At 34.1% G+C, this 15,194-nt stretch overlaps 1 protein-coding gene across 4 annotated transcripts; it reads left to right on the forward strand.

Moving 5' to 3' along the window:
• Positions 1 to 260: 260 nt before the first annotated feature.
• Positions 261 to 6,798, forward strand: LOC18429157 (glutamate dehydrogenase 2). Of its 4 annotated transcripts, none has more exons than XM_006838449.4 (9): positions 261 to 619; positions 2,034 to 2,147; positions 3,698 to 3,919; positions 4,058 to 4,132; positions 4,672 to 4,788; positions 4,910 to 5,160; positions 5,785 to 5,860; positions 6,155 to 6,241; positions 6,381 to 6,798. In XM_006838449.4, exons 1-9 carry the CDS (start codon positions 512 to 514, stop codon positions 6,564 to 6,566), a joined length of 1,236 nt encoding a protein of 411 aa, XP_006838512.1. In that variant the 5' UTR covers positions 261 to 511; the 3' UTR covers positions 6,567 to 6,798. The 4 variants fall into 4 exon arrangements, with proteins under 4 accessions (XP_006838512.1, XP_020519822.2, XP_020519823.1 ...); XM_020664163.2 differs by having other exon boundaries at positions 261 to 292; XM_020664164.2 differs by lacking the exon at positions 261 to 619 and adding an exon at positions 998 to 1,356.
• Positions 6,799 to 15,194: the final 8,396 nt, after the last annotated feature.

Genomic DNA, 15,194 nt, shown 5'->3' on the forward strand with positions numbered 1-15,194 from the left:
TTTTTTTAATATTTATGAATGTTGAGGTCGATTTGAGAGTTTTCCATCATAGGAAAAAACTCTATTGGGTATTTTAGGCGCACCTTTCCTGAAAACTTTATATACTTAGCTGTGTGATATGAAAGATATGAGGGGGTTAGATATCCATAATTTTCACGTGTTAAAGTGGCAAAAGAAGAGTGAATTGCGACCATTTCCAGAGCTCGCGCCGTCAATTGATGAGTAGAGAGCAATGCGTAGCTTCTGTCTTTCTCTCTCTAGATCCCATACCCCGGTATCTGCATCACCTGGGGTAGGCTCTATCTCTCTCTAAAATCAGTTCCGTTTCTTCTATAAATACCTCTCCACTTTCTCTCTTTCTCCACGCTTCCAGTAACTTTGTCATGCCTAATCTTGTATCCTTTCCTTATTGTCATCTCCATTTTTCCTCTTTTCTCTTTAAACGTTTTCAGCGTTCCTAACTTTCTCTCTCCTTCAGTCCTCTGTTTCATATATCTCATTTGAGGCAAAAATGAATGCCTTGGTCGCTACGAGTCGTAATTTTAGATATGCTGCTCGCATTTTGGGCCTTGATTCTAAGCTCGAACGGAGCCTTTTGATTCCCTTTAGAGAAGTCAAGGTATACTTATTTTCAGTCCCTGTTTTTGTGATGTTTGGATTTTTTTGCCCCCTAATTTTACTGGAATTGTTTACCGTTTGGCTTTAGAGAAATCGCATTACATCATCTTTTAATTCCCTTTTTTTTTTTTTTTAAGTTGGATTTTCGCATTTTTCTGAAATTTAATACTGTTTTCTTGGGTTTCTTCATTCGGGGTTTTTTATTGGATCGAATTATTGTTGAGAATTGAAGGTTTAAGGGTTGGGATTCATTGGATAGGGAAAAAAAAACTTTGATTTGGGTTTTTGATTAGTTAGGGTTTAGTGTAATGTTTGATAAATTATTGCAGAGTGGGACAGCTTGCGCCGTGAAAGGTGCCTTGCTTTTTGGCCATATTCTGCCTGTGCTTTTCAGTTGTCTTTTTTGTATTGGAGAGAGAGGAGAGAGAGAGAGGAGAGAGAGAGAGGAGAGAGTATTTTGGTTCTTTTAAACTAGTAGAGAGAGAGAGAGATTATTTTGGCTCCTTTAAACTATTAGAGAGAGAGAGACTATTTTGGTTCTTTTAAACTAGAGAGAGAGAGAGAGAGAGAGAGAGAGTATTTTGGTTCTTTTAAACTATTAGAGGAAGAAAGGAGAGTACCCATGTGTGTTTCTTGTATTCACACACAGAGAGAGAGAGAGAGAGAGAGAGAGAGAGAGAGAGAGAGAGAGAGAGCACGGTGGTCTTTTTGATCGATTAGAGAGAGAAGAATACCCATGTGAGTCTTTTTTTAATCTCAGTAGAGAGACCATGTTGGTATTTTTCAATCTTTCAGAGAGAAAGAGTTCTTTAAGAAATCTTAGAGAGAGATTAGCCATATTGTCTATTGACTCTATTCATTCATCTAATCTTCACCTTTTAAGGACTAAACTCAAAAGTGGCCTTGAAAGGACTGGAATTTCTTTTATTCTAATTTTCAAAAATAATATTTTTTCAGGTTGGTTCAATTTTTTTTAAGAAAAGAAGAGCATAGGCAATCAATCTATCTCCTCCTATTGAATTTTGCCGTTCTTATTTTGCCTCTTATGATACTTGTGAAAATAATTGAATTATTTATCCACAAGTTAAAAAGGAATAAAATTTTCTGCCTCCTCTAATGCGTTTCATAAATCAATTGAAGAAATTGGCGTTCTCCTTACTTATGTTGGTGCTTGAATTTCCAATTTTGATGGATTCTTTGAAAGCACATGACTTCAGAATTTCATTGTATGGACGTCTGAATCGGTGCTCTTTCTTTTTCTCTATTTTGAAATGTCATAAAAAAAAGAAAAGAAAATCAGGGGACCTGACATGACAGAGTTCTCATCTCCTCCATTTCCTTTTGATGTGCCATTTATTTTTATCTTTTTTCTTTTGCATGGGTGGATCTTATTCATTTTGGAATTGGGTCTTCAGGTTGAATGCACAATTCCCAAAGACGACGGGTCTTTGGTTTCCTATGTGGGTTTCCGAGTTCAACATGACAACGCTCGTGGACCCATGAAGGGTGGGATTCGTTATCATCCAGAGGTTTGTTTTTAGTACATATTTGTTTGCTACGTATAATTTTGCTGTAGTTGCGTGGTTCTTTGACTTTCTTCTTTTTTTCTGTAATTCTGAACCTGTTTTTCATGTCATGTTGTGGCAACTGTCTGAGAGAATCTTATGTCAGGGAATGGTTCTTTTGAAATTATACTTTCATAGGTTTGAATTTTGTTTTACATTGATGCATGCACATTGTGCTCACTTCTAATAGACTCCTTTGATGTCTGTGGGAATTTTTGAAGAAAGTTACTATTAATAATGTGTGAGAAATGATCATGTTATTCACTTATGGCTTTTAAATGAAATGATGCCAAATGTTGCTTACTGGCTAGTATTTAAGAATCTTGCACAGCTTTCCCCATTTAAGATATGGGAAATACAGGACTTTTCACCTGACAGTTTGGTGATTGAATCATTGAAACAGAGGTGATACTACCGCAATGTTTGTTAAGCAGTGCTCAAAAACTTGATGCAAGTCGAGTTTACTAGCTTGAGACGGCTCATTATGTTACATGAATGAGTTTTGTTACGAGGAACTCATATTTGAGCTGAGTTCATCAGCTTTTTAAATTCAATATATCAAAGTTCATACTAAAACACATTGTGGGCATCTGTCTTATTATGTATCCCCCGTTGGACTGGGTCCCAAGTTCAAAATCTAGAGCTAGAACAAAACCTCTTTTTACAAAATTGACAAACTTGTGGAGTTCTCCCCCAAAAATGAATAACTCAGGCGAGCTTACTAAGTTGCTCTGTCCCAGTTAGGACCAAGTTTGAGCATCACTAAGTCTCAAAAACTTGAAAAGTTGTTAAAATACGAAGGCAAAGCCTTGGAAGACTTAGTTTCATCTTTAGAGAGTCTAACAAGTACAAACCATTTATGAAGGGAACGTGGATCACAGAGTGAGGTAATATTAAGCCTGGTTATAGCCGTGAGAAATATGTTGTATTGTTCAATTATAATTGGTCAAGTCACCAAATTCTGTCCAAGTGTTTCTTCTATGTGTAATAGGTATAAAGATATATATGAGAAATCATATAAATCATACAAGTGAAAGAAAAAAACATTCTAAAATTAGAAATATGAAGGAAATCTAGTAATTAGTTATGTCACAATAAACAAGAGTAGGATCATGACTCAGGACATTTAAGAATAAGTATGAAAATTAACTTAGGAAATATTATATTCAATACTCCAATTGATTTCTAGTATTTCGGTCCTTGTTCCGAAGGAAAGAATTGACACTAGTTACTAAACTCTCTATGAAATTAATGATCCTCTAGAGGCATGGGAATCCACCTTTCAGATCAGATATTTGAGGCAAGAGTAGTGATGTGATAAAGAAATTCGAGAGAGAGCCTCACAGGAGCAGTTACCTCAAGCTTGTGGAATTGAAATCCATCTATTCAATGCATTGCCAAATGGACATTCTAAATTTTATTTCCGTTTGCTTCTTTTTTTTTCAAGATAATGAGCTTTTCCTTCCAACTGATCAAGCTTTATTAATAAGCCGTGACTGTGATGAATGTTACAGGTTGATCCAGATGAGGTCAATGCTTTAGCCCAGCTTATGACATGGAAGACAGCTGTGGCTAATGTTCCTTATGGAGGAGCAAAAGGTGGCATTGGTTGCAACCCTAAGGACTTAACCACAAGTGAGTTGGAGAGGCTTACCCGTGTATTTACTCAAAAAATCCACGATTTAATTGGAATTAACACTGATGTCCCTGCTCCTGATATGGGAACTAATTCTCAGGTAAATGGGTTACTTCTCTTAGTTACTTATTCAGTTGTTGGTTCACAGTAAATGCCTTTTTACTAGATTAACTGATTTACTGATGGGAAACTAATGATTTATGAGTTATAAATTTTAGTTTTTGTTGAATTTGGACAGATTATGGCATGGATATTGGATGAATACTCAAAATTTCATGGTCATTCACCAGCAATTGTAACCGGGAAGCCGTTAGTATGTGCACTTTTAAGTCCCTTCTTTTTACTCGCAAATTGCAACTCGTAACTTCTCTATACTTGAAAGGATATTATAAATGGAAATTTCTCAAACTATTAAAAAGAGTTGAAGTATTTAACATTTTACCCATTTGCAACTATTCCAAATCATGATCTTGTGTCGTTTGATGGGTAATTTGAAATTAAATGAAAAGATACGGGTAGGATGTTAAATACTTCAACTCTCATGGGTAATTAGATAAATTTCCCTATTATAAATTGGTTATAAATCTATGGATTGGAAAACGATAGGACATTGGGGATATCATCCTGTGTTTGGGCCCCACCAGTCATCAGAGTCATTTTCCAATGGGTCCCTTTCCTTTCTATTGTCGCCATTTCATTGTGTATAATGATCCAATAATACTGTGGTTTTCCATAATCCATTTGATTAAAGTATAGTATCTCTTTCCATTTATAAAACTTATCAAAGGTATGGGTTGCTTAATAAAGGAAAACAAATGAAAAGGTTTCTTACAATCCCTATTGATGCAATAGGATCTTGGAGGATCACTTGGTAGGGATGCAGCTACTGGACGAGGAGTGGTATTTGCCATGGAAGCTCTTTTGGCTGAATATGGAAAATCTATTTCAGGATTAACCTTTGTTATTCAGGCATGTCATTTCTGCTTGTGTTGCCAACCTCTTATTTTATTGAATAGAAATTTTATATAAATCATTTTAGCGAATTGAAGATTCCACTATATCTTGTTTTGACAAATTGGAATTTTAGCAGGGTTTTGGGAATGTGGGTTCTTGGGCGGCACAACTTATTCATGAGATAGGAGGGAAAGTTGTGGCAGTGGGTGACATTACTGGGGCCATAAGAAATCCCAATGGGATTGATATTCCAGCTTTGCAAAAGCATAAAAGCGCGAGTGGAAGTATTAAAGATTTCAATGGTGGGGATCCGGTTGATATGAATGAACTGCTTCTTCAGGAATGTGATGTGCTCATTCCATGTGCTTTGGGTGCAGTGCTCAACAGGTTCTATCCCATATCCTGATCCAGATTTCCTTGCTTGCATTACTGATGGAAATAATCCTTCTGTTCTTTATTTAATCAGAACCTTCTTGTTTGGTCTACTGATCTGGCATACATTTACAGTAATTATTCCTTTGATTTCTTGTCGTGACTAACGTTGCAAAAGTGAGCACACATGCTTCTGGAATAATAATAATTATACTAACTGTACTAACTGATTGTTTATTGTAAATTGTAAGTGGTACTGCTAAATTTGGAGACATGTGATAATCCAGTTTGAGCTGGTTGTTTTTTTGTAACACGGTTTATTTAGCTTAGCATTTTTACTTGGTTGGCTTGACCAAGCTATCATTTGTTTTCAATCTTTTGAGAAAGTTTGGTCTACGTTCGATTACTCCTGGGGACTCATGACATGATTTCTAGACGCAAGATTTAGCTAGTTTCTTCAAAAGTTTTATGTTGATGGACAGTATTTTCATCTTTGCTTGTTCTGTTGAGGATAAGTAACATTCACGACTGTCATTTTTATTTAAAGGACAAATAGGGGAACTATATTCTCAGTGCTGTAGTGACTTTTTAGCCTGCAGAATGATAATAAACATTGACAACTGCCTTCCATTTTAAAAGGGAAAATGCGAGTGATGTGAAGACCAAGTTCATAATTGAGGCAGCAAACCATCCAACAGATCCTGAAGCCGATGAGGTAGGCAGCATGAATTGGAAAATATCAATTAGAGAGTTTACTATAGTCTAATGGAATAAGAGATAGTACTCTTAGGCTGCAGGCTACATTCTATCAGCTCCAACTGTTAGGATGGTGGAGATTAACTGGAGTGGATCCCACAGGGACATGCATATAGCTGTTTTCTACTGTTGGCTATTGGGAATGAACAGTAGATGCCCCTGTGGAATATCATTTACCATACACCATTGGATCATTATATTTCCAATCACGTACCTACTACATCCACTGCTCATCTGATGCTTTTCATTGCAGATTTTACACAAGAAAGGGGTTGTGATACTTCCTGACATATATGCAAATGCTGGAGGTGTGATAGTGAGTTACTTTGAGTGGGTTCAGGTATAAATTGAAAAATATTTATATAGAAAAAAAGAAAACTTCTTTCATTATTTCCTTTATATCTTTTGCCTTTCTGCTACCTACATTCTCTCGTGTTTGAATGAGTAGAATCTAATTTTGCTTTCGAGTATATGTGCAGAACATCCAAGGATTCATGTGGGATGAAAAGAAGGTGAATAGAGAGCTTCAAAAGTACATGAAGAACTCTTTTGCAACCATGAAAGAAATGTGCGAAACCCATAACTGCAATCTCCGAATGGGAGCCTTCACACTTGGGGTGAACCGAGTAGCCCGTGCAACTCTTTTGAGAGGCTGGGAAGCATAAGACACTCAAATACTTATTTTCTTTTCTTTTCTTTTGGTATTGTTGTATGTTGAGGTAATTCTTTTTCACCGTTGAACTAAATTGTATCGGCATGTTGTTGTTTTGAGTCTTTTTTCTGTTCTTTGTAATGGTTGGTAATTTTCTGTAACTTCAGCTCAGCGAACCGATCAAGAAGTTCGACATCAAGTGAATTTCATACTTACTAATAGAAAAGGACAGTGTTGATTGAAAAGTCGCATGAAAAACGAATGGATTTCTACAGCTTTATGCATTTTTAATGCTTTCCATCTACAAATGCAAGCAAATGGCATTTTAGAAATGTTGGAACTTTTAAATGAAATGATGAGAGCATTCTTATGGGACAGTAATGATAGAGCAAAGAATATAGATCATTGTAGCCCTATTTATCTCACACAGTGCAGGAAAACTGTGACAAGAGGTACCCATACCTCTTTTTGGTTTGATAAATGGCTTGGTGTTGTTGCCCTTGGTTACTCTTTCCTAGAGGTCAGGGGAGAGGTGTGATATCATATCAGTAGATATAAAAAGGTGTTGGGCAGGTTCACAGAGGAACTTAGTGGGCTTATTCCACCCTCTCTAATATTCATAAAATGTTACCTTTTCTGTACTCATCCCAAATGGTGCTGTGGATGGAGCAAAATTCCTACTTTGCTTGCCCCTATTGAGATATCATATAAAGGTTTTAACCTCTACAAAAATCGTTAAAATTCTTTATACCCAATCTGTAGTAGTTTTTTGTTTTTTAAAAGTTAATGAATATACACCAACACATCCAAGAAGGGGTCTTTAAATAAATTTTCATACAGGGAGAGAGTGTGAAATAGATGGACTCCATAATCTCCAATTGTACCTCATTATGATTTCTTTGGAAAGACCAACTAATGCTTCTTCTTTTTCCTTTTTAACAACAATATCCTTTTCTGTTTTACTTGTACCAGCTCTAACCTGCCCTCAGCAAATATGCTTTGGAGCGCGATTTCTCAAAACCTCCTCCTAATATTTTTATAATTTTATAAAAAGAGAGAGAGAGAGAGAGAGAGGCTCTATTTTAAAACGTCCAATATTTCATCTAATATGCATGCAATATTTAAGATTCATGCCTCTCTCTAGTTCTTTTTCTATTTCGGATACAAAAATGGAATGGTGCCTCTCTCTAAAATTTAGTATTTCTCTTGGCTCTCTACACTAATATTTTAGGAAGTCTCTCTCTCTCTGGAGATATTAATAGAAAATTTAAAAAACAAAAAAAGTATATAAATATCAATCATAAAATTCTCTATAAAGATTCTTTATCTTCTAAAAATCTCTTATTCTTTTTTTTTTTTTTTTTTCTTTTTCTATATATCTCTCTTTAAAGGGTACACGTCCCTCTTTTTAATCTCTACACCAATATTTGTAAGAAGTCTCTCACTAGAGATACTAATAGACATTTTTTTAAAAAATAGTCTATTAATAAGAACCAGGGTTTAAAAAATCGTCGAGTCGAGTCGGACTTGCTCGGTTCGACTCGAGAATCACTACAGGACGCGTCGATTCCGCACAAAAAACGGGAATCGCCCGTGTCCAGAGAGAACCAGGCTATTCCCAATAGTAGACTCGTGATTCTGTCCGAGTCCCAATTGTAGAATCGCGAGTCACCCCGAAGAACACGAGCTGCACAGTGTTCTTCACGGGATTTTGATATTTTTTGTCATTTTTTGATCGATTTTCAACGTTTTCAGCCTCATGAACGAATATTACAGGCTTTAATTCAAATTTCGAATCATTTTTACTCAATAAAACAAATTAAAAACCACCGTTTTTTATCAACAAATTTGGTTCGCAGAGTGAGTTTTACGATTTCTGCCATTTCAGTGATTTCAATCGAAATAAAGCTTCATTTTTTGTAAAATTTCAGGCTGAGTGATTGTAAGAGTGTTGGTCAGAATTTTGTATTAATAATTTGTGATTATCTTGGAGGAATACATATCAATTTTGAGTTTGAAGGCACGGATGCACGAAGAACAGGTAAAACCTCAGTTTTTTTTTTTTTTTTTTCCGCCATGTGATCAAATCCAGTCAATATTTTATAAATCATATATTAAATTTATAAGGTTTTGATTCTTTGTACTGTTGTTTATCATTAGATATATTCAATTTGATTATATTTATTCAATTTGAGTTGGATTTTTTAGAAAATACCAGTGATGTCTGTTAAAAAAAAGTGGACTGTTTTTTTTTTTTTTTTCCCACCATTTTCACGATTTCAATCGAAATAAAGCTTCATTTTTTGTAAAATTTCAAGCTGAGTGATTGTAAGAGTGTTGGTCAGAATTTTGTGTTCATAATTTGTGATTATCTTGGAGGAGTAGATATCAATTATGAGTTTGAAGGCACGGATGCACGAAGAACAGATAAAAACTCGGTTTTTTTTTTTTTTTCCGCTATGCGATCAAATCTAGTCAATATTTTACAAATCATGTATTAAATTTATAAGGTTTTGATTCTTTGTACTATTGTTTATTATTAGATATATTCAATTTGATTATATTTATTCAATTTGAGTTGGATTTTTTAGAAAATACGAGTGATGTCTGTTAAAAAAAAGTGGACTGTTTTTTTTTTTTTCTACCATTTTCACGATTTCAATCGAAATAAAGCTTCATTTTTTGTAAAATTGCAGGCTGAGTGATTGTAAGAGTGTTGGTCAGAATTTTGTGTTCATAATTTGTGATTATCTTGGAGGAATAGATATCAATTTTGAGTTTGAAGGCATGGATGCACGAGGAACAGGTAAAAACTCAGTTTTTTTTTTTTTTTTTTCCGCCATGTGATCAAATCCAGTCAATATTTTATAAATCATGTATTAAATTTATAGGGTTTTGTTTCTTTGTAGTGTTGTTTATCATTAGATATATTCAATTTGCTTATATTTATGCAATTTGAGTTGGATTTTATAGAAAATAAGAGTGATGTTTGTTAAAAAAAAAGTGGACTGTTTTTTTTTTTTTATCCACCATTTTCACAATTTCAGTAAATATTTTGCAAAGAATGTGTTAAATTTATAGGGTTTTGATTCGCTATAGTGTTGTTTATCATCTTATGTATTCAATTTTATTTGATTTATTCAATTTGAGATTGATTTTTGAGATTGAATGACTGATGTCTGTGAAGAACTGTGTTTTTTTTTTTCCCCTCATGATTTTATTTAATATTTTGATAATAATGTGTTAATATAATAGGGCTTTGATTCCTTATAGTGTTGTTTATTAAAACATGTATTAAATTTGATGTAATTTATTGGATTTGAGGTGGATTTTTGAGTTGGAATGACTGATGTTAAGTTGGCCTGTGAAGAACTGGGGTTTTTTTTTTTTTATTCATGATCAATTTTTTTGAGAAATCGTGATTTTTCAAAAAATTGTTTTTGATTATCATGAGGAATTAAACAATATTTTTAATTTTTATTGTTAAATTTCTAGTTCAAAAAATTGCATGTTGATAGATTATTTATGCAAAAAAATACATGTTATTATATTTTTAATGCAAAACTGTATTTTTTAGTTTGTTGTTAATGCAAAAAAATACATTAACAAATACATGATGTTAAACTGTATTATAGTTTTAATGCAGTTTTGCATTAAAAATGTATTTTTAATTTTTTAAATTTTTAAAGCAAAAAATACATGTTGTTAAACTGAATTATCATGAGGAATTAAAGTGAAAATCATTGTAAAAAAATTGTGGCATGTATGATAATTATATTATCTTACATTTTACAATTTTATTATTAAATTTTTAATGCAAAAAATGTATGTTCTTGATAATTGAGTTGTAACCATGTTTGGAGCTTGCATTTTTTATTATATTATCTTGCATATTTGTAATTGAGATATACGACTATTTGTGATCATTTCAATTGAGTTGGGATTGTGCCCACTATATCATTACAAATTTTATTTGCGGCATTGTGAATGACTATATCATCGTAAATGTTTTTTGTGTCAAATATACGTGTAGTGGCATTATGGATGACTATATTATTGTAATTTTTTTCTTGATTCTATGTGTGACTTATACAGACTTTTTTTATCTATAATGTTGCATAAATATTTTTTTTTTCTTAGTAGGAACTAATTCATGTTTGTCGAAATGAAGATTTGTGACAAGTCCATATGTATTGGCATTGTGAATTACTATACCATTATAAATATATTTTTTATTGATACTATATCAATGTAAATTTTTTATTCTATATGTAGTGGCTGATCTAGGCTATTTTTATCTATAATGTTGCATAAATAAATTATTTTTCCCAATAGGAACTAAAAATTTTTTGTCAATAGAAATATTTTGCATTAACAACAAATATAACTTCATGAACTACCCCTACATATTATCACTACACATGGTGATTATTTTTCATGTTGAACTGTTAGGTTAATTTTTAACCTTTTACATATTAAAACAGTTGAACCATGAAAAAATCTATGGAAGACCCTGCATGGCAACATGAGGTCAGACTTGATCCCAACAAAAAAGACAAAATTATTTATAATTACTGCCAAAGAGTGATAAGTAGTGGGGTACATAGGTTCAAGCAACACTTGGCAGGGGTTAAGGGAGATGTTTCTGTATGGAATAGTGTCCTTAATAATGTAAGAAAGCAGATGACGGCATTTTTCAAAGCTACCAAAGGTAAAAAAATTGCAAAGCGGATGATGGACGTGGAGATAGCTAGTTTATATACGCCATCAAGCGGGAATGATCCAGAAGAGCAATATAATAATGACTTGGAGATGGCCACAAGAATGAGTTTACAGGAAACATACCAGAGGGAACGTGGGTTTAGAATGCCCGGTGGTTATGGCATGGGCATGCATGGTGGGCCTAGCTCAGACATGCATGGCGGGCCCAGCTCGAGTATGTATGGTGGGCCCAGCTCAAATATGTATGGAGGGGTTGGTGGCAATATGTGTCAAGATGAATCAGACGTTGAAGAAATTGTTTCTAGCTTATCTAAGAGTGCCAGTATTGCAGGTTATAGTCATATAGACCCATTTCTCTCAAAGCCTAAGTCAGAACAGATGACCCTCACAGGCATGGTGAAAGGTATGAGAAACATGTTGGGCAGATATGTTGTAAATGGTTCTACGATAAATAAATCCCCTTTGATGCAGCCAGTAGCCCATATTTTCCACCTATGGTCAATGCAATCCAGAGAGCTAGGCTCGGGGTAAAACCCTCGACGGCATATGAGCTCAGTGGGCCAATATTGGATGAAGAGGTGGAGGAAGTTAGAAAGTGGATTGAAGAATATAAACAGAATTGGCCAAGAATAGACATTACTCTCATGAGCGATGGTTGGTTGAATAAAATTAACAAAATGGAGTTTTTAAACTTCTTGGCCTATTCCCCAAAACGTACAGTTTTTTTGTTTAACAAAAATGTATCAAGGACGAAGAAAGATGCAAACTTCTACGTACGACTATATGATCAGATAGTGGAGGAGGTGGGAGATAAGCATGTAGTCCAGTTTATTATGGATGATCAGATAGTAGAGGAGGAGGGAGATAAGCATGTAGTCCAGTTTATTACGGACAATGCGCGTGCATGTGTTTACGCATGCATGTGTTTCTGCGAGCAGCAAGTTGATGGATAAGAGGAAGCATCTAGTATGGACCTCGTGTGCTGTACACATCATCAATCTTATGTTAGAGGAGATCGGTGAGATCAAAATTGTAAAGGAGACTCTACAGGAATCGATGTTGGTGTCAAGATTTATATATAGCCATTCTAAAATTTTATTTTTGTCTAGAGAACAGTTTAAGAGAAAAGAGATAATCAGGCCTGCCATAACCCGCTTTATGACAGATTACTTGGCTGTGGACTCCATTCGGGAATCTGAAAGTTCAATAAAGAGATTATTTACCAGTGAAGAGTGGTTAAATGACCGCCTCTCGAAGTCTAGTACCGAGCTAAAAGGGGACGACATAGTCTCAAATAGGAGGTTCTGGTCTCGATGTTCCAGTATCGTAGAGGGCACTGCCCCTTTGGTCTCGATGTTAAGAATGGTGGATCCTGACAAGAAAGCTACCATGAGCATCCTTTATGAAGGTATCGAGAAGGCCAAATCAACTATTAGGGAGAAATGTAGTTTTGCTAGTAAAATGATCGAAATTATAGAAAGAAGGTGGAACACCAAATTTGAACGTCCAATTTATTATGCAGGTAATATATATTTATATAATTAGAATGTTTCATTCTAAATTATTTGTTTATGAAATTTTAAATGACATTTCTCTATCTATATATTTTTTAGGTTACTATTTCAACTCAAAATTTTTCTATTTGACACCTGAACATCCCCACAAGATTATGGAAGGGGTCAGATATATTATTGCCAAGTTAGAGAAGCCATCGAAACCAAGTGGCAACAATACAAGAGGTATTATTTAATATTAGGGTAAGAACTTTATTGAGTTGTTATATTTGTGAGGAGTAATGCACTAAAACGAATATTTTGTTTCAGCTTGCTATGTATAGGGATGCTATAAGATCCTTCGGAACTAGACTTGCCAGGAATTCTCGAACTAAGATGGATCTAGGTTATCCCCTAACTAATATTTTGTTCCTTCATATATTTAATCTTATGAATTGTTCTTGCCATTACAATGCTTTTTGCATTTTAATCCAGCTGAATGGTGGGATATATATGGTAGTGATGCACCTCACCTAAAGATGATAGCAATCAAGGTGCTCTCCCAGATATGTTTTGCTACTGGCTGTGAGCGAAACTGGAGTACGTTCCAATAGTTGCACACTACTAGGAGGAATCGACTCGTTTCGAAAAAGCTTCATAAACTAGTCTACGTTCATTACAACTTAAACCTCCAAGAGTGAAAAATAAGAAGGAAGCTTGAAGACTATGGGCCGATAGACTTGGACACAATATTTGTCACAGACACAGCAGAACAATAGGTAGTAGAAAAAGAGGAGCCATTGTTGCACAAGAGAGTGTTTATTGAGGCTATCAGTGAGGAAGATCTTGAAGAAGGTGATAAGCAGCATGAAAGAGGAAGCTGCCCACCAACATATCCACAATTCCTCGGAGGTATCGGTGATATTGCACCTAATGAGGGAGAGTAGGAAGGGGGTCTAAGGGAAAACGAGAGAGATGATGATTCTGAGGCCACCCAATCCCAACCAAATTATTCATATATCGAGTCCCAACAACAAGAGTGTAGGGATGAGCACGATAGTGTAGGTGAGTATGAAGGATGGACAAGCTTTGGGGATTTTGGATTAGGATCACAAAAAAACACTAACACTTAGGGATTTGGGTATAGTCAGGTGCCCACTAATTTGGATGATTCATTTTTAGAACGAGTCAATGAATTGTCACGTGAATTCAATCAATGTCACCAGCGTGACCAAGATGAAGAACGATGTCGTTTGTCATTTTATTTTTAGAACGTATGTAGTTATAGTAGTTTCTAATCCTCTACTTATAGTAGTTTCTAATCCTCTATGAGTGACTGTAATAGGAAATAACAAAGTAAGAAAGGGGACGCCAAGTATGACAGCTTGGCTTAGTCCTTTAATCATTATACATGGAATAGGGAAGCAATGCTCATTATTACATACAATAGCATTAGACAATTTATATTTGATTAATAATCTACTACCATCAGCAGTGTTCAATATTCGTTTGGTTTTATCAAAGTATTTAGTGGATACTAATCTTTCATTAATACAATTTAGATCAGCTCCAGAATCTACTAATGCTAGGGTTTGAAAAGTATAATCATATGATTAATTATGATTTTGACTAATATAAACCATTTTTGTGTAATAACTTTATTAATGAGATTTACTGATGTATTTTCATCTATTTCTTTGATTCCTGATGATTCAGGTTTATTCGGTTGATTAATCAATTGTTCAAATTCTATTTCATTCGTATCGGTTAAATTTCCTGAAATTTCACTTTGTAATTCTAATATTTAAATTCTATCTTTTAATTGGTGAATCTCTGTTTTGACTTCCTGGATTTCTTTTTGTAATTCTCCTATTGTGGGTTCCTTTTGATTCATATCCTTTTTATTGATTCTTTTAATAATATCAGCAAAATTATATTCATCAAGGGTTTTTAATAAAAGAGGAGGTTTATTCTTAGCTTTAGTAAGATTGATAAATTGGGTTATAGTTTCTTGTTTTTCATCGGGATCTATTATTTTTTCTATTAAATCTAAAATGAGAGTATCTTCTTTAGATAGCATATTGCAAGAGCAATCTTGCATTTCTTGATCTGATTCTTCTGTACTATTCCATTTAAGGTTTTCATCTTCTATATTTCCTATTAATGAATTATTACTAGAACTATCAGAAGAGCTTGTTTCAGAACTATCATCATATATTTTATTTCTAAGATTTTCATCCAAAATTAATGAATCTATTTTCTTTTTTACTTTACAATTATTTTTGTAATGTCCTATTTTTCCACACCGATAACATATAGGTAGTTTTTTCTTTCTTTTTTTGTAGTTTTGTTTTGGTAAAAACCTTTTTATGAATTTTTCTCTTCGGTGTTTCTTATATGGTTTATATGGTTTTTTATCTTTTCTT

This window comes from Amborella trichopoda, chromosome 3 (genome assembly GCF_054954075.1).
Source record: "Amborella trichopoda isolate Santa Cruz 75 chromosome 3, AtrichopodaSantaCruz75HAP2 v2.0, whole genome shotgun sequence".
Lineage (NCBI taxonomy): Eukaryota > Viridiplantae > Streptophyta > Magnoliopsida > Amborellales > Amborellaceae > Amborella > Amborella trichopoda.